The 18,893-nt window shown below is 38.4% G+C and overlaps 1 protein-coding gene across 2 annotated transcripts in view; it reads left to right on the plus strand.

The window, feature by feature from the left end:
* Positions 1-15,379: 15,379 nt before the first annotated feature.
* The window catches only part of LOC116331189 (cadherin-4-like), a 245,613-nt gene continuing 242,099 nt past the window's right edge, over positions 15,380-18,893 (plus strand). For both annotated transcript variants that reach the window (XM_039604803.1, XM_039604804.1), the window contains exons 1-2: positions 15,380-15,632; positions 16,857-16,968. In XM_039604803.1, the coding sequence (XP_039460737.1) occupies positions 15,576-15,632; positions 16,857-16,968 (169 nt within the window). In that variant the 5' untranslated portion in view covers positions 15,380-15,575. The remainder of the gene's footprint in view (positions 15,633-16,856; positions 16,969-18,893) is intronic.

The following is an 18,893-nucleotide window of genomic DNA, read 5'->3' on the forward strand; positions in this document are numbered from 1 at the left end:
CACAATCTTTATCTTTCACCAGCTTTTGGGGACGATGCTTGGATGTTAAAGTGAGCTACACTTTTAGTTCACAGATTGGTGAAAATCATTTTCTATGATATCTTTATTACCAAAGCTTGTATTTAATGTACTTGTGACGTTCGCTTTTATCTCTTGTAATGATCTCTCGGAATTATGTACCTCTGCGATTCTTTACCCAGTGCTTCTGTCTTCTTTCACTTCATTTGTCTTTTAAAATGTGTATGGTGTGAGTCACAGATCATTTTAGTGTTTCTTTTGTGTGTTTTTATGAAATAAATAATTTTGAATAAGCAGTCAACTGTGGCTTTCTGCTTATTATACCTCTTGATTATTAGTAGAGAATGTCTTAAACCAATATGTAAAGGCAAACTGAGATCAAGCTTTACCAAGCTGAAAATGACATAATAAAAAAAACAAATTCTCAAGCGGATTAGAGGTTAACTTCAATATTATGTATATTTTTTATTATGTATAACGTAATACATAAACATTTTTAATTACTTCTTAAGTCAATTAACATGCTGGAATTGAAATATCAGGTTTTTTATGATGATGAATTAAATGTTGAATAACTACACAATTATCATAAAAGAGTTCTAATTTACAGTGTGAGACATGAGCCCACCTTTACCAAGTACTGTTGTGTTCACAGGCCACAGCTACTGCCTGTTCAACGGCTCCAAAGTAAATCTTGGAGTTGTAGCCTTTAACGCACAGTAGAGCAAAATATAAAACAAATGTCGAACACCATATGTCCTCGTTGTTGTAGTTCACTGCTGTAGTTATGGAGGAACGTTATTCTAAGAATCGCTCATGTTTTATTCATTTTAAAAAGCAATAAACAAATATCAGCTCACCTTGCCAGCAGACATCTTTCTCCACATCTCAGTACATCTCTGAGTTCATGGGCAGTTGCGGTCCATGTGTACGTTGTGGTGAAGGTTCAACATGACTTCAGCCCATGCCCTATTCTCAAAAAGTAAAATGTGCAATAAACACTAACTAAAGACCAAGCTGTCGACACAAAAACCTCCATCTATGGGGTCAAACTAACATGACAGCACACAGAGGGAAATGGGTCTTGGTCTGTTATTAACTGTTCCACTGACCCAAGTTCAGCTTCCCAGGTGGGCTGCTATGCACTAATAAGTCTAACTGATCCAAGTTCAGGCATTAAGTAGCTGGAGTCACAGACACCAGCTGGGTTAACAATCCATGGCAACAGTGTCACTGACCTAAGTTCATCCAGAGGTACAGGTGCCAGACAGGTTAATCACACCACAAGCACAACAAAGAAACATAGTATCGACCTTATGCAGACCTGGTCTATCTGCTTTCACGCTATAAAAATTGGAGACAACACGCCGTTAAGCTTCTTTTTAAGCGTGGGAGTTTTTCTAGAAATGCCATAAAATAGGTTTTAATGCACCCCCTCACATTTTTTGTGAAGGAGAATTTCATTTTTTTTAACAGCACCGTGGTCCTTTAACATTTAACCCAGCAGTTCATATTATTAAAGTGATAATGGAACACAAGTATGTTTACATAAGGGTGTTTGCCAATAATTGCATTAATTAATTAGAATTAATTAGCAAAAGGAGCACAAGTGCATCTTGTTGTAAACCTGTTTACAATTTACACATATATGCACAACGGGCTAGCCAAGTTTATGAGAAGCTTATCTTATGTACTCATATCCCCTTCAGGCTAGTGCTACAGTATGCATCTCTACTGTTTTTAATATATGATTCTCATATTCAGACGCAGAAGTGGGAGACAGAGTTGACAGGAAAACCAACCAGGTCCAGATGGTTAACTTCTCTTAGCTATCCAATAAAGTGCAAGATCACTGGCAGTGCCCAGAACTGAACAACGATATGCATAATTCATGGCAAAGCATCTGCAATATGTGTAAATACATTTCTACACACACATATACTGATATGAGCAGTGAAAGCGTATGTAGGGTATATAGAACTTGACCTAGGGCTGAGATTTACTTTCTTAATTCCACACCAGTGTGCTATCAGCCATAGGTTAGCACGCAGAATGCAGGTTCTCATTTCAAGGTGGCAACGCTGCAAGAAATCCAAATATAAGGCTTCAGAGGTTGAAAATAGTATTACTGTAAGAATATTAGAAGAAAATTTAAAAAGAAAAACACTTTTTAATGAGTTAATATATACATATTGTTATTTCTGACATACGGTAAAGTGGTTTTCACATTTAATTTTTAGTATTTTTGCATGCAACCCTGAAAAGGCAAAAACAGAAATAGAGAATCAGAGTGCTGTTAGAAAATGAGAGATAACCAGTGTAGGACATGTCTTGTTTGGTTAAGTTTTGGTCAGCCAGTAAACGATAAAATTAAAACTATTTTATCGTGACTTTGTTGTCAAGATAAGCAGTATTTATAACATTATTTAAATTACAAAGAATAAGATCCACATATGTTTTTATCTTAAACATGGTGGATCCAGCGTGGAATTGCTTCAAGCTACAGACAGAGCACTTCAAAAGTCTGTTGACTCAAGGAAAATAACTAGAAGAACCAAGAAATTATCATTTTTAGGTTTACATAAAATGTGCATTTTGACCACTAAACTTTTTTATAATAATTCCAAATCACAAAATTCTTGCAATAAATGTGACCATTTCATATTGTTTAAGACACAAAGTGCTGTCAATTCAGAAAGGCTGTATATTGTAATTGTAGGAGAAGTCTCACCATATTAACAATAAATCTTACACGTGAATAACACAATCATAGGTTGAACTTTACTTAAATAAAACTACTCAAAGGCACTTTTTGTCCATTTTTTTGTGTTTAGTCACTTAGTCAGTCACTCTTGAGTTACAATACAAACACAGTGAATGAATTCAATCAAATATTATAAAGAGCCATTGTTTCTGTAGATCCAATGCTAAAACAGCAACATCAGTATCAACAAATAGCATATGGATACAGCAATTTTTATGCTTTGTTCACATATTTCCAATGGTAACTGAACAGTCAGTATAGTGTTTCAAATTATACAACTCTTATTCTAAAAAAAAAACTTGTAATGCTTAGTAAAATGTAGATAAAAACAGAATGCAGTCATTTGCAGTTCTCATAAACCAATTTTTTGCTCACAATAGAACACAGACAACACATCTAATGTTTGAACTGATAACTAACAAAAATATTAGTTAATTTTTAATTTAATGGCAGCAACACAGCTAACTGGGTTAAATGGCAACAGTCTGATAACATTTGTGGGTACAAAAAGTACCCAAAGTTCAGTTGAAATAGACAAAGGCAAAGCAGAAAACTCTTCCATGATCAGACAAATCATAATTTTAAAAAGTTTCTTTTTTTGTGGAAAACATGGATTTCGGATTTTCTGGACTAAAAAGGAAAGGGACATCCCAACTTTTTATCAATACTCAATTCAGAAGACTCCATCTCTGATCGTACGGAAATGCATTAATGCTAACTGGCAGCTTACACATCTGGGAGTCCAGAGTCCAGACTCTTCACAAACTGAAAACATTTGGATTATCATGAAATGGAAAGTACAGCACAAGACCCAGGACTGATGACCCTGTCCCAGTTTTGCAAGTTTGCTGCCATCAAATTTAAACTGAGCTGCTATTTTTGTCTTAAATTGGTGCATTTCTTTAAATTAAACATTTAATACATTTTCAATGTTATATTATGAATAAAATATAGGTTTTTGAGATTTGCAGATCATTGGATTCTTTTTTATTCACACTTTACACAACGTCCCAACTTTTTCAGAATTAGGATTGTATCATGCAATGGCTTGTCCACATGATTTATGAAATGCCTTGCAAAATTTGACTAAATTTAATATAGCAAGAGTTACAATTAATATTGTCCTTTTTGTACTACATCATTTTTTGCCTGTCAAACGGTGCCTTTTCATAAATGGCTGGCTGGGATAAATAAAATTATTATTGATAAATTTGAAAGTCCATCTCCCAAAGAAAAAGGTCAGTCCCTTTGAATAACCTCACATTCTTCCTAGGACAGTATGACCATAATGGCTCCGCATTGATTTTCATATATTTCCTTCAATGCAGACAAAGCTAGAACATGATGCATTACCTTCATATAATGGACAAAAGAATTGCTTTTCATCTGACTTTGTAAAAAGGTCACTATTCTAAACATATGCAAATGTAGCACAGCTTGACCTGACACTAGTCAATGCTTTGTGTTTAATGGAAGTGTAGAAACATGAAAAAAGTCTCGCTTTCTTTAAAAGTAAAGATAAGTAGAGGATAAAGCGTGAACTACAGTCATAATAAAAAATGAAAGCACTGTCCGTTCCTTATTCTGAACTGTGGTCTAGTTGGAGCAATGGCTAACATTGCCATGCACCGTGGAGATGTGTCAACAACTTGCAGGCCTGTATCTCCGTGTTTACAACCCAACATTAAAAAGCACAATGCCAATATTGCACTCGGTCGCCCCAATTCTACCCAAGGGTGAAATTGCCTTTTCATAATTTCCATTATACTTGGTCTTTGAAAAATGGCTCTCACAATCTGCTGCAAGATAGAGGAAGTTATTTTTCTTTCAAAGTGTGTTTTGATGATGTGCTGTTTGATGGAGTGTCGCCACTCTGGTTTCAAAAATGCTGGTAACAGCGCTTTGTTTATACGTTTCATTTCTATGCCAGGTGGAAGAGATGAATGAAGGATCTTATTGTGAAGAAACCTTGCATAGGGACACCTGAGCCCCATGATCTGCAAAAGAAGCGCAATGAAGAACCCGTGCCAACTGATTAGTCTTTTGTAAAGCAAACTAAACCTGAATGCTCATTCAAACTAACCATTTGGATCTGTGTTTAAAATAATATATTTTTAAAAAGTGTCTTTGATTGACTGTCTTATTAATTAAGCTTTTTTTTTTTCTTCAAATAACTATGACCCACTATTGTGGCAACTGAATAAATTTAGCACATGCACCTAATTTATTGAAAAAGATTAGGTTTGAGATCCTGTGAGAGTCCAACTTTGAAAAGGCATCCTAGTGTATTATCTCTTGATGTAATCTCTGTCTGAGCCCTCGCCATTATTCCCACCCTACCTTCACTATAAAAATACTTATGACCTGGTTTTTATTTATATGAAGAAAAGGAAATAGTTCTTTTCATCAACGTATACTTTAATAGTGGTAGAAGGTTTTCAGTAATTTATCAAATACCATATCCTATATAGACACTTTTTTGTGTTTAGTGTAAGCAAGCCGTAAAATCCTGGACTGACAACTGCATGGAGGTATGTGCCACTGGTGGTGAATGTCTTTTTAAATGCATACCAGCGCTGGTAGAAACTCTAAAGTTAATGTAACTATATTTTTAACTTTTTGACATTTTTCAAATTCTTGAGCGTTTTCCTTCTGGGAATATTATCTTCTGAAATTCTCTTTAGTTTGAGGACTTATGTTAATTTAACTGTGTGAGAAATTCGATAAGATAGTAAACAAAAACAAAAAAAGAATTCCTGGCAAGGACATTTTAACGATGCTTTACAGGTCATAAAACGGTTAAAACTCTTCTACCAGAGAGCTGAAAGCTTTTTGGATGTCAACTGTGCTGCATGGGTGTTGCTCTGTGTACTGAGCTGAGGCAGTTTAGAGGATAGTAGTGTCTGCACAATGCAGTGCAGCCATATGTTCACATTTTGATTTGGACCTCCAGAGGGAGCGTGCTGAATAAATGAGAAATCCTTTGCTGTAGGTCTGTTGTCTGACTGAGCTGTGTGAGATGGAAAAAAGAGTGACTGAGGTCATGTGGAAGTATGAACTCATGTGGTTGAGAGCTCCCCCTGCTAAACACATTATGGTTTAAAGTCATCTACCAAAATCAGACAGCTAACATCTCCTCTTATTCTATACTGAGCTAGAGCTTAACTCTATTTCTGCAATTTGTGCTTGTAGGGCCAGGCCTGTTAGTCTAGTAAATGGGTTAACCGTTTGGCCAGTGGAAAGAAGCGAGGGTCAAGTGACGGTGGACCCTTTTCTCATTCCTGTTGGGAATTCTGTCACAGTGTTCCAGAGAGATGTGATTTAAGTGCTGAACGAGTCAGACGACCAGAGGCTTGGTATGAACCCCATAAGTCTGCCTCATTTAAAGGGGAATGGGGACTCGTTCACTGGGAATAGTTTAATAATTTAGTATGGCCTTAAACTAATCTATTTCAAGCATCCAGATGGTATTTATATTGAGCAAATGCTCAGATAATTGAATGGAATAATTTACTCACTACTGTTGCTCGGTGTCAGAGAATCCCCATGCTGAACCAACCCTGGAAAAGACATAAAGTGAAGCACTAAACCAAATCACCGGGAAAGTGTTTTCAGAAATAAATAGTCTGCTGTGAAATCAAAGAAATTGAAATACCATATTGAACAAAACAAAAATGTGGGTGCAGTCAGTCTATATCCATTGCTGCTGTTTTCCTCCATGCATTTGGATTGGATTTATATGATTTATTAGCATATGTATGTTGCAGGAAGTCAAGTGTGTACGCCTTTCTTTGTGTGAACTGGGTGCTTATTAATCCCACTTGTCTTATAGTTACACTATAGGTCGTTTTCGCCTATAGATGGGATTAGGAGGTCTCCTGACCCTTTAGTAAACGCCTGTTTCCACAAGAAAGACAGAAGGTAGGAAAATGATACTCATAAGCGAAAAACAGAAAGAAGGGAAAATGAGCGATTATAAAGATGAGACCGAAAAACAGAGAAATGGAGAAATGGAAAAAGGGATAGAGGAAGAGACGGATACAAAGAGACAGAAGGGGAGCGGGCAACTGCTGATTTTTAACAGGCGTGTCCCTCCATCTCTGATCAAAGCACCCCATCAGCCTTAGGGGCATCTCCACTGAGTGCCTCCCATAGCTGCTAAAAATTCTCCCTGCCGAATCATTTTAACACCTCTCCACTAGTCCTCACATATTTGTCCATTCATAGGCCATAGCTCATGCCTTCACATGAAAGCCCCTGTAGTTGTTTTCAAAGTTTTCACACAGGCAGCGATATATGATTGAGTGTTTATTAATAAAATAGAATGGAGCGTGATTTACAGTTGATGGACTCGTCTGTGCTCTCAGTCCAGCTCTTAAGTTGGAAATGTGACTGACAGCTAGTAACATAACACAGTACCATTGTTATCATATTTCTCATCTCGTCCTTTTAGTCTGAAGCAAATAGTGATGGATTGGGAATTTCAAACGCTATAGATACTTGTGTATCTTAAATAATTAAAAGTAAATACTGTAAATTATCTTAAATTTACAGTTTCAAATATATAGCCTTGCCTATTTTGAGCTGACTCTGGACTCTCTTAAACATACACCATAGGACTTTTTATGACTCATTTTGGCAGATGGGCAAATTTGAATGGCGCAATTTCACATTCTCCTGACAATTTTTTTATTCTTTTTCCATGTATTTCACAGGCTGTGACACCCACCGCTCCACATTGTTTGCCTGACCACTTTGCAGCTGGCTTTCTGATCTCTGAATATCATAAGGCTCCATGCCACTGCTATGCCACTAGGGATATCAATCTGTATTTTCTTTCCACTGTGTCTCCATCAAAGATGGGAAATCAAACAATAGTATTCTGTCTTGCTCCAAGCCCAGAATTTCCTTGATCCCTGCCCGGGTCATTGTTCCAGAGCTGTCAGTGGGTCTTTGAATCTGTCATCAACCTTTGAGGGCCTTGCCTCCTGCGTCAGCTACTGGCAATACCACAGGATACTGGGGCTGACACAGGGAAACCCCAGAGGCTGCATAATCCAGAAGGAATGATGGGATCATATCCTCATACCCCACAAAAATAAAATCCTCCCAAAAAAAATGTGTCAGCCATATTTTCTTACAAACTAGTCCAGCGGGGTGACAAGAGAATCTCTACGTCTTAAGAGACTATTCAGACTTACTGAAGAAGAAGGTCCCTGATGGCGCATAAAGAGAGAAAATTTTAATAGTTTTTATAAAGATTGTTACGACACTCAGCGGGTTTACTTTTTACCCTTTGCACTTTAACTCACTCTCTTTTCTCAGTATAATTTGCATTAATGGGCTCGGAGTGAAGTGGAGACAAGAATACAAACGCGAAACCCAAACTGCAACCAAATCAGTTCACTGAGTGCCCGAGCCTCACACACACACACACACACACACACACACACACACACACACACACACACACACAAAGAGATCCCTTCTGATTTTAGTGTAAGGGACATGTCTGGCATCCCAATGGCTAATGAAAGCATCATTATCAGGAGAGCACGATGACTGCCCCCCTTAGAATATGTGCACAGACAAGTAAGAGCAATGCCACCTGTCTCCCCTACTTTCTTTCGTTGCTATTAGAACCAGCTGTTTGCTACTCCCCAGGCTTCAGTTTATTTGACTATTTTGAATACAGTAATAAAAGATGACATAATGAAGCACCCGGTACGCGGCGTAGTGGCAATTCCCAATCTGAGTTTAACAGTATGATGCTGGTGTTTTGAACAAATTCAAAATAGGCTCATATGATTGCATTTTCCATAGCTACTGTCTGCTGACAAATTATGATAAGCACACGCCCTGTATTTATGCTTGACCCTTCTTTATTTAAAACTCAGTTTCTCCAGATACATTTTCTGAAACATTTGTTCATGTTTTAATGATCAACAGAAATTAAATTCTCTTTTAATCTAATAGTTTTTGCTGGTATTTATATGCTTTAAAGATGATTCTTTAATGATTCTCATGCAGTTCTTTTGCCATCAAACTCGTAATAAATTCAAATTTAGATTTCCTGTCATCACTGTCAAATTGGATTCCTGCTGTCCAGAGCTGGAAAGGATAACTATGACACACTAGGTTTGAAAAAAAAAAACCAAATTTCAGTTGCTTCTGAAATATCAAAAATGGCAAACCGAAGAATAATAACCCTGTTTGGATAATGGTCCATTAGCAGCATTATTTGTTTGTGCGTTTGAAACTCTGCTAAAGACATGCTGAAAAATGTCTGCTCCTAAACATCTACGGCAGAGAGTTTTAAATCATAATTTAAAAAAATCCTTTGTGGGGGTTTTTATGTTTATAAATGCTAGGGAAACGGCTCGCAGTAGTGTACATGCTGTTTACAATATATACTAACTAATCCATAAGAAATACACTTTTGTGTTTCCCACATCCAGGAAAATGTGCCACATTTGTGTTATTGAACGCAGCTTTAAAAGATTTAACTTGACAGCAAAATAAAACATTTTCATGGCTTTTGGGGGGTAGGGGGATGATTTTTTGGAAGACGCTTAATTTTAGAAAACTTTTCCACTGTGTTAAAAAACAAAAAGACACAGTCCCTGTTTCGAATTAGCATACAGATTGGTACTGGGGCATACTGAACAGAGCTTTAAAACAGCACAGGTGTAATAAATAATAATGTCAGTAACACTGGCTGGGTAAGATCTTAGAAGTCTGCCTTCATGCTTGTTAAGCCCTAAATGTTACAGTTTCATTGTTAATTTTATTAGTTCCTCCTCCGTTTTAGCAACCACATCAAATCAAAACACATCATGGAACTTTGCTGCGGACTCCCTACAGGTTATTTTCCTTTCATGCAGATAAAAACAAAGGAAGCTGTGTCAAAGCGAGGACTAACCCTCTCTCAGAAGTGGAGAAAAACAGCAAATGCCAACAGACAACCAACTAATGAGCGAGTGAGCTAATGCGACTATTATTTCGCCCAATATGCAATGCCATTTTCTGTGCCTTTAATTTGCTAGGTTAGATAGCCACTAACTTTAACCTGTTTGCCCAGCTAATGTTATTACAGTTTTATCTGAGAATTAACTAGTTGTTGCTTCTTGGTATATTTCTATAATGTGTGGAGTAATTTCTTTACATTTCTGGCAATGCAATTTCCCATCAAAGTAAATCACAAGTAACTGTTTGGCACACAGCAGGGCACAGAAGGTGTTTTTTAACTGAACAACTGAGTTTTTTAATACAATTTTTTTATTAATACATACAATGCTCTAGCTGTGCCAAGAGCTTTAAGCATAGACCCTATTAAGGAACTGAGTGTATCTAGACGCACATGATGGACACCGATATAAACGATGTAGAAGTTAAACAACATTTACTGCAACTTGTGGACAGGAGCTTTAATGTTGCTGAGCGTTGGCTGGCAGATGACTGGGCCTGGTTGTAGATGGGCCGAGTAAAGAATGTGGCAGGCAGCGGGGCAAGCTGATGGCGTAAAGCTTAAAGCAGTACAGACAAGCAGGGCTGCTGGTGACAGAGTGAGTGTGGAGCTAAGCGAGGCAGACAGGTAGCTGGTGAAGAGGTTGTGGGCCTGAGGCACAGGGAGACGAGGAGTTATTTCTAATGGTCAAATTACACTACGAATGAACTTAACTGAATAAGAAGTGAGCATAGGCTTAGTAGAAGGTGGGAAAACTGAACAATCTGGCAAAAATGAAAAGCTAAGGCACAGCACCTCAGTTAGCAGATACTTCTCAGAAGCTGAACCGACTGAAGTAGAACGATTGGAGTGTCATGCCCAGACAGAGGCACACATTAACTAGCAAAATCAATATTTGTCACACACTTTCAAGTTTATTGACGTGATATCAAATTCACTTTAATAGCTACACATTGACCTGTCTGACTTTTTTCTTTTTATATAAATTGGACCATTGAGATAGAGCTGAAAACTGCAGTATGCCGTCTCCAATACTATTTTAACAGTGTGTTTAAGTAGTGAAGTTCAACTTTTTTACTCCAGGCCATCCATACCTACATTCATTGTTATTTCTTTTAAAAAATCCCACAAAGAAATAAGGAAATACATCAGATATTTCAAAGCAAGTAAAGAAAGTTAATATTCATGTGTATAAAGTCTGCAATAAAAGATCATGCTGTTGATATATTTTTTAAAATACTATTGGTGTAAACAAAATCCATGTGCAATTCCTGTAGGCGTTACTTACTAGAAAATTTCCACTGGAAAACCACGGTTAAAGATTCCGACACATGGATATCATCATCAGCAAAAGATCATTGGTGGCTGCTCTTTTTGGGAAGGGGGAATACATCGCCTACATGGGTGCTTTAAGGAAATCCTTTTTCATAACATTTTTTTTCTTGCCTACTGGAAGAAAAAAGAAGAGGGAGAAAAAAGTAAATATACCATTTTCACCCAGAGAATAATTTTGTTTGGGTTAAGTGCCTTTCTTTTGAACAGTCTTCACAAAACCTGAAATAAACAAAGAACACAAAGAAAATAAAGGGGAAAAATAATCACTCTCCACCGCACTTCTTTTTAGAGGACAAGAAGTTGTTTTGCATGGAATGTATGAAAATCTTACAACATAATAATATAATTTATTTACATTACAGTGCAAAAGTATTGAGTAACCCCCTAATTACTTTATATTTTTCAAGGAAAATGGGAAATAGGAGCAATGACTTATTGAAACATACCAAAATACATAAAAATAAAGTATATAAGGTGAGATTAGAATTTGTACAGGTCTGATGATCTTGAATGTTTGGTATGATCACTTTTATTGTCCAATACAGCCTGAACTCTCTTAGGCACGCTTTTTGCATTTCCTTTCAGTAGTCTTCAGAAATAGTTCTCCAGGCATTCCATAGCTCTTCTTTGGATGCTGGATGCCTTTTGTTCTGGTCTCAGTCAAGATGATCCCACACTGCTTCAGTAATGTTTATGTCCAGGCTCTGCACAGACCAATCAATGATTTATAGTGTATTTCTATCCAGATATGCTTTTACTCCAGTGGTAGTGTATTTGGGATTATTGTTGCCAAAATGAAGCTGTCACCAATATTATTGTGTGTTGATCAAAATTTCAAAGTAGTTTGTTATATTCATAATTCCATCAATTTTGTTAAGATCCCCAACACCACTGGCTGCAATGCAGCCCCAAACAATGACTTAACCTCCACCGTGTTTTACAAATAACTGTGGACCCTCACTGTTAAAACTTTCTCCAGACCTCCTCTGTAAATTCTGTAAATGTCAACCACATCCATACATATGATTGACAAATTTCAATCTTGGATTCATCATTCCATGAGAAAAACTCTGAAATACCCAGAGAAAGCGTGGAGAACTATTGCTTAATTCCACATAAATAAATAACTGATCAAAACTTTAGATCAAATATAGGACATTAGATACTTTATTGTCATTATACCACTGTTCATAGCATCACAATGAAATTAGGTCAAAGCTCACTAAAAAAAGCCAAAAGCTATTAGAGAATATTCATATAGAATTCTTAAATACTGTAATAAAAAAAACATATCAAATACACAAAAACAGAAAAAAAGAGAGCCTCCACATTAAAATGACTGACATGCAAACTTTGATTCTCTAAAATGCAATGTTCTTTCGGGCAACCCTGGGTCCTGGTATTCATATTGATATTAGTTTGACATATGTTATCCACATAAACATTCTAGTAGACCGAGAACACCAAGGAATGACAACAACACTCACTGATCCCCGGCAGCACTCTGCACTCTGCCACACAATGAAAAATGCTCAGGAAAAGCTCTGAGAACATGCAGGTACTGGCCATGTCTTCAGCCTCCTCAGATCCAAATCCAACCAAGTGTGATAACAACCAAGTGTGGTAACAAACCTAATGCACACAGCTCAAAATCCAGGTCCCGGGGGATCCACTTGAAATATCCAGTTGCTAGACACCACAAGAAAAGGTGATACTGTTTTGGCAGCAAACAATATTAAGCAGGTATAATAATATACCAACAAAAACTGCACAGTTTTCACACAGTTTCCTAGAAACTAGCTTAAAGTTAACAACAACCATCATCAGTATCACCTTAATAATCATAAAGCAATTAAGATATTTTTAAAGTATATTTTAAATATCTTTACAGCAAGTTTGATTGTTTCACCGGTGTCCTCTGGCTGAAATGTTAAGGTCTCCCAGACTAACAGTGCAGTGTCCTGATGAATTGTTTTCATAGTGAGCAGTTCTGCAGCACACCATTAACATCTAATGCCAACATTCAGCAACAATTCAAAAAGTAGCGTGTCCTCTAAAAGTAGAAAGTAAGTAAGTGGAGGTCACTGTGTTGGGTGGACATGTAGCGTGACTTTCACAGGAGAGAAAACTCAGATCAACAAGTGCTGTGTTTCCACAGGCAGTGTTTAGCCCGTAATTGTGACCTCCTGGGCCGAGCTGCGAATACATCCTGCAACACCCTACCTGACATGTGACATGTTGCCATGCTGGTGACTAGAGAGAAAGTGCAGTTTCAACATCTTCTCTGTGTTATACTCCCAAGTCCTTTAATAGTTTATAACTGAATGTCTGTAGTTCAAAGTTGAGCTCTTAGCAATTTGAAGTATTGGGTTTATTTATCAATTGTTTTAAAGCTATATCAGAACTTTTTGCAAATGCAAACTGAACAGTTCCTGCTGTTTGCCCTCGGCATCGGTGAACCAGCAGTAGGTTTGCCAGTGGTGCTATTCTTTAATAAAAAGTGGTGCACACAATAAGATATGGCTATATTGCATTTTGCTTTAGCTGATTCATTTTAAATATTGCGGAGAGGCCTTCTACCTGCTGTCCTGCACCATACTAGCATGACTCATTTCTTTCAAAACTGTCTGAATGGATGCTGAATATTGTTACAACTGTGTATAAATCACAGCTTATCCATATCTTAACACTGCATTAATCATAGTTTACATTGCAATACTACAAAACCTTTGAGTTCTGTGTCGTTCTAATGCACATATACTAAATCCCTCTCTTGGACACCAAAACAACCCAGAGAGATAAAGAGAAAGTGAGACCTGCCAGTCACAGCATACCAGACAGACAGAAACCTTCAGCATATTACAAGACCCATGAGGAATATAAAGGACTGTGGGTATGAATGTTCATCTTTGTGACAAAGGGACTGGGATGAGAGAGGTGGTAAAATGCCTACATTTTGCACAGAGAAAATTAGTTGAATACACTCTTGTACAGTTTTCCACAGGGTTAGAACCTATTGGTCCACTAAGCAGATATGGAGACCAGTCTGCCAATTACAGACACCAGAATATAAAGGTCATTAGCAGCTCAAAAGGCCAGAAAGGCAGTCCAACCTCTGTATTATGATGTTTTTTTTGTTCAGAAAGGTTTTCCGTAGCCACAAGAAACTGGTTGGGTACATGTCCTGCTTATAGTAATAGGCTGCAGGCAATAAGTTGACCCAGATTAATGGGGATGCAAGGTCCAGTTCTTGGACATAGGCTTGTCTGCCCTTTTTAGCTAGGAGACCTTTTTGGGGAGCAGGTGGGGGGCAGCACAGTTGAAAAAAAAAAAGCTAAGTTCAGCTTTTGTGAGACATTTTGATTCACACTGAAAACCTTTTGAATTAACATTTCATTAACAATAACCTCGACTTTTCTTTTGGTGAATTTTCTCTTTTATAGTCTCAGAAAAAGTATTAGATTGGCTGGAAACAAAGGCTACATTTCTGGTGAGTTTGCCAAATGCCAGCCAGTATTGAAATTGTGTGAGCCTCAGAGTCTCATCCCGTAACTCTACATGTCTATAAAATGAAAAGTTTAAGATCTTTGAACTTCTGTACCCACATGAAGGATTTAAACCCCTCCAGGCCTCACTGTGGCAGATGAAGTCTTTGCTTCAGATTATCACAAAAAAATAAATAAATTAAATGTACATCTGTTAAGACATACCACAAACCTCGATACTATTCAAAGTAATCAGCAAAATGCATGACTAATGGTGTATTAATATAAATGGAAAGTATTTTGCTATTAAAACACCATCTGTTGAATCATGTTACAAAAGCAGTCGCTTCTTTCTTCATTTCTTATAATTTCTTTTTTTCTTGACACTTTTCTTAATACTTGTCCCGGTCACCTGGAGCTTTAAGTCGCCTATATGTCGCACATGCTACCTTGTTTTAACCAAGCCTGACCTACTCCATTTACTCAAACTACGCACATTCGTGCAACTGGTTAACTGGAGAAATCTATTAATGAACATATGTTAAAGCTACATGCTTGTAAAGCAATGCTGGAAGTTTGATGGCTGATGTTTGACGAGTTTGCCATATGTTTGGGCATACTGTTTCATCCGACCATAAAACTGCGACGCCTTCGCAATAGGAGATGGATTTGAAATGTCGGGGTCCTCAGAAAGACGTTAGCAGTGCGGCTGTTTGATCCAAAGCGCCAACGAGTGTTTCTTTAAGTGCGTGTGTGGAGTTTTCCTGCACCGAGTGATAGGAGGGGTTGGAGAGTGACGCTGGCTGCGCCTTGGTGCTGAGCGGAGCGCTCACCTGCAGATGAGAGAGCCGGGGAAACTCGGGGCAGCACACTCACCAAGCGCGCAGAGGGACATAACGAACAGTCTGACCGAGAAAGGGGGAATAATTTTTGGAAAAGAAAATTACGAACCGACCCTCTTTCTGGTTCTTTTGTCCGGGCAGCATTGAGTCGCTTCCTCGCCACGATGAGAACTGACTTCGCTCTGGTCCTGACAGCAGCCCTTCTTCTTGACACATTCTGGGTGAGATTTCTCATTTTTTACTGAAGCTTCTGATACAGCACATAAGCTCGAATAAAGTCATGCAGCCAGAAGGAAGCCGTGGTGTGTGTTGGTACAGCAGCGCGGGGCTCGCCGTTATCCCCCTACAAGTAGGCACGCTAATTGGTTCCCTAATGAATTTCAGTGTATAAGAAGAAAAAAAGTAAGTCTCGAGGCCCGCTCCGTATAAGCCTTGTCAGTATTTCTCTAAATCGCTGGCAGGTCATCATCATATGTCATACACAACTTAAATCACGGCACAATTTATTCACCCAAGGTGATACCTTTATTCTTTTCTCAAACTGACTTGGTCATGTCGCTTATTTAAGCTACAGCCCACCATCCCCTTAAGTTTTACTTGTCCAAAAAGCGATGCCTTTGCAAAAGTTAAACTTTAAAGTTATGTAGTGTTTTTCAGCCTTTTTCGTCATTTCATGAATCCAGAATTAAGTCGGCGCCAGTGGACTATTAACGCAGCTCCGAGTAGCTCCTAAATCTTTCTCTCTCCGCCGCCTCAGACGGAGGCAATTGCTCTCCTGCTATATGGATATCGGAAAAAGACTGAAAAAATGTTGTGCTCCTGCGGTATGCCCCCGCAGTGTGTTGAACCTCCATTCCTGTCCAGCCAATCTTGCTAGTGTGTGTGTGTGTGCGGGCGCGTGCATTTGCTTGTGTGCCATGGCTGTAGTGGGTCAGATCGTTTAATTTAAACAACAGTGAGCGGTAAATGCTGGGTGCAAAGTTGACTGCAGACCGTTTGATTAGTGCGCACAGGCATGCTGCTCCCCCCCTTATAGATTTGGACCTCTCCGTTAGTACAAGACCCACAATAAGCAGGGAGACAATTATTCTGCATTCATGCAGGTTTCCTTTGTGCGCGTGCTGCCTGTGTGTGCGCGCGTGTGTGTGTGTCACTTAAGCCTGAGTACAATACTTTTAACTACATCTGTCCTCATTTTGTCTGGGGTGGTTTCTTCATGGAGCGACTAACACAGCACATTTTATCACTGACATTGGACTGTGTGACTATTTAATCAGCATTACACCTAGCCACAAGCAGAAAGAGTTGATAAACTTGTTGAATTTATTTCTGCTAACTGTTCTTCTATATGCTGCTTTTCTCCAAAGCTTGGAGCCAAAAATGAGGAAAGAAATCAATGGAATCCATGTTTATCGATGTCTTTCAATGTATTTTTTTTCTTCCAGAGGAATAATGGGGAGCACGCTTCCAAAGGTCCCTGCCAACCTGGCTTCTCACAAAGCTTCTACTCTGTGCTGATTTCAAGGGATGTACTGCAAGGTCAGGGCATACTTAAAGGTAAGCCCTTTAATTAGCAAGTCAGTTATTTTGCATTCTGTCAAGGCTAGAGAGAGGGTGAGCAAAAGACCTCACTGTTTGCACTGAAGGAAGTAAAAGGAGGTGTGTATGGTGATGTGTTTTCTTTCAGTGTTTGGCCACGTTGCTTTTAAGACTATCGAAGCACCACTTGTGCATTTGGAAAATTGTCGTAAAAGTGGGAATGTAAAAATAATCATTTTAGTCACATGGGTATGTACATGTGAAGCTCAGTGTGATGTCAGAAATTGCAAACTGGAGCAATTTTGTGCTCGTAATTACCCTGGTCTGTTGTTGCTGTGTGATGTTGTAAAAATATAACTGATGTAGTAGCACACATCCATGCATTTGTTTATATTTTATGCAATGATGCTGTAAATGTTCGCCTGTTACTTTTGGGTTATACCCGCTTGCATTTATTTTTGTGTTTTTGACCTTGTTCAGCATCTTAAGAGTATTATCATCATCTTTATCTTCATTACAGTAATTTTTAGCACTATCATCTTCACACTCCGTCTTACCCAAATGTATTTGTATTGTTCCAATTACACAATGAGCCAACCAAGTTTGAGGGCCCTATAGTGCAGGAAATGGAATCGACATCCTGTGTCTAATCTGGCACTGCTCCTGCCAATGTGGGCTAATTGCAATTCTCTATTGATTCCAATGGTTTTTTTTCTCATAGCTCAGCTAAGCTGTATTGTTTTGCTGTGGGCGCACAATAGCTCTTTTGTGGGTCGACTGTGTCTTCGGCAGCTGCGCGGTATATATTTCTCACTCTCCTTAGCTGTGAGAGACCTGCCGGGGATACAGCTGTCTAGACTCTCTTTCCTGAGTGTGCGCGTGCACAGACGCACACACACATACACCAGTGAAATTTTGATTAAGGATATATAAAATGATACAGTACATTATTTTTTGCTTGTTTTATGTTATCTGTCTATATGTGTTCATTGCTGGAGTGATATAAGAGTGAAGGAAGATATCAGCTTGATTTTAGTGTTTCATTAACTTCAGCATATTATATCCTGGCTGGGAGTGGGATTGGATGCGGGACATTGTCACTGGCAGTGAACTCGCTCTCAGTGTGGTAGTGATGTCTTCAGCCCAGCAGGGGGTGTCAACACAATCACAAACAATCACGGAATGAGCCATCACTGCTGCACAGAAGCCATTTATTTCACAGAGCATTATTTATCTAGTTTGGTCTCAGGTAGATGAAATTGTCTCTCTTTCTCACTCTACACATAAACTAATCTTTAGTGGTCTAACGTGGTTGCTTTCAGTGTTGGGAATTCATTTTACCACTAACAACAGATGCTTAAGCATAATTTTCATGGCACTTTCCCTCCTAATGTAAACCATGCTAAAGTCAGGTTCGAGCGATCACAGAAAACCCATTATGATATCTGCTCATAAATCAGATTTATAGTTTATTTACTTTCAAGTCACAAGCAAATTCTTAAAGTTTCGCATTCAATAGTTTTCATTGGCGTTGCTTGAAAAATTCACAGCTGCAGTGTCATCTTCATGTGTGTTTGAGAATACAGCTGCAGTGGTCAAGCAGACACACACACATTTAGACAAGCACACACTCATTCCATGTGATTTGCAGGACTCAGGCAGCTGATTTATAGCTGGTAAGGGTGTCACTGGAGGAAGGCAGGGAGCAGCTCTGGAAACACTTTAATAATAACATTGTTTAACCCAAAACCGTCAGATGGGGGCAGAAGTAATGACACCCACTCAGGCACACATGCGTGCACACAGACACACACACATATATATGTATGTCTATATATATATATGAATAATTTGTGTATGTGTGTGCTTGTGTGGGAGTCTAATCTCACTGGGGAGACTAATGGGGAGGACAGAACTGGGACCTTGACCATGATGGGTAGAAT

The sequence above is a fragment of the Oreochromis aureus genome, linkage group 20, assembly GCF_013358895.1.
Source record: "Oreochromis aureus strain Israel breed Guangdong linkage group 20, ZZ_aureus, whole genome shotgun sequence".
Classification (NCBI taxonomy): Eukaryota; Metazoa; Chordata; class Actinopteri; order Cichliformes; family Cichlidae; genus Oreochromis; species Oreochromis aureus.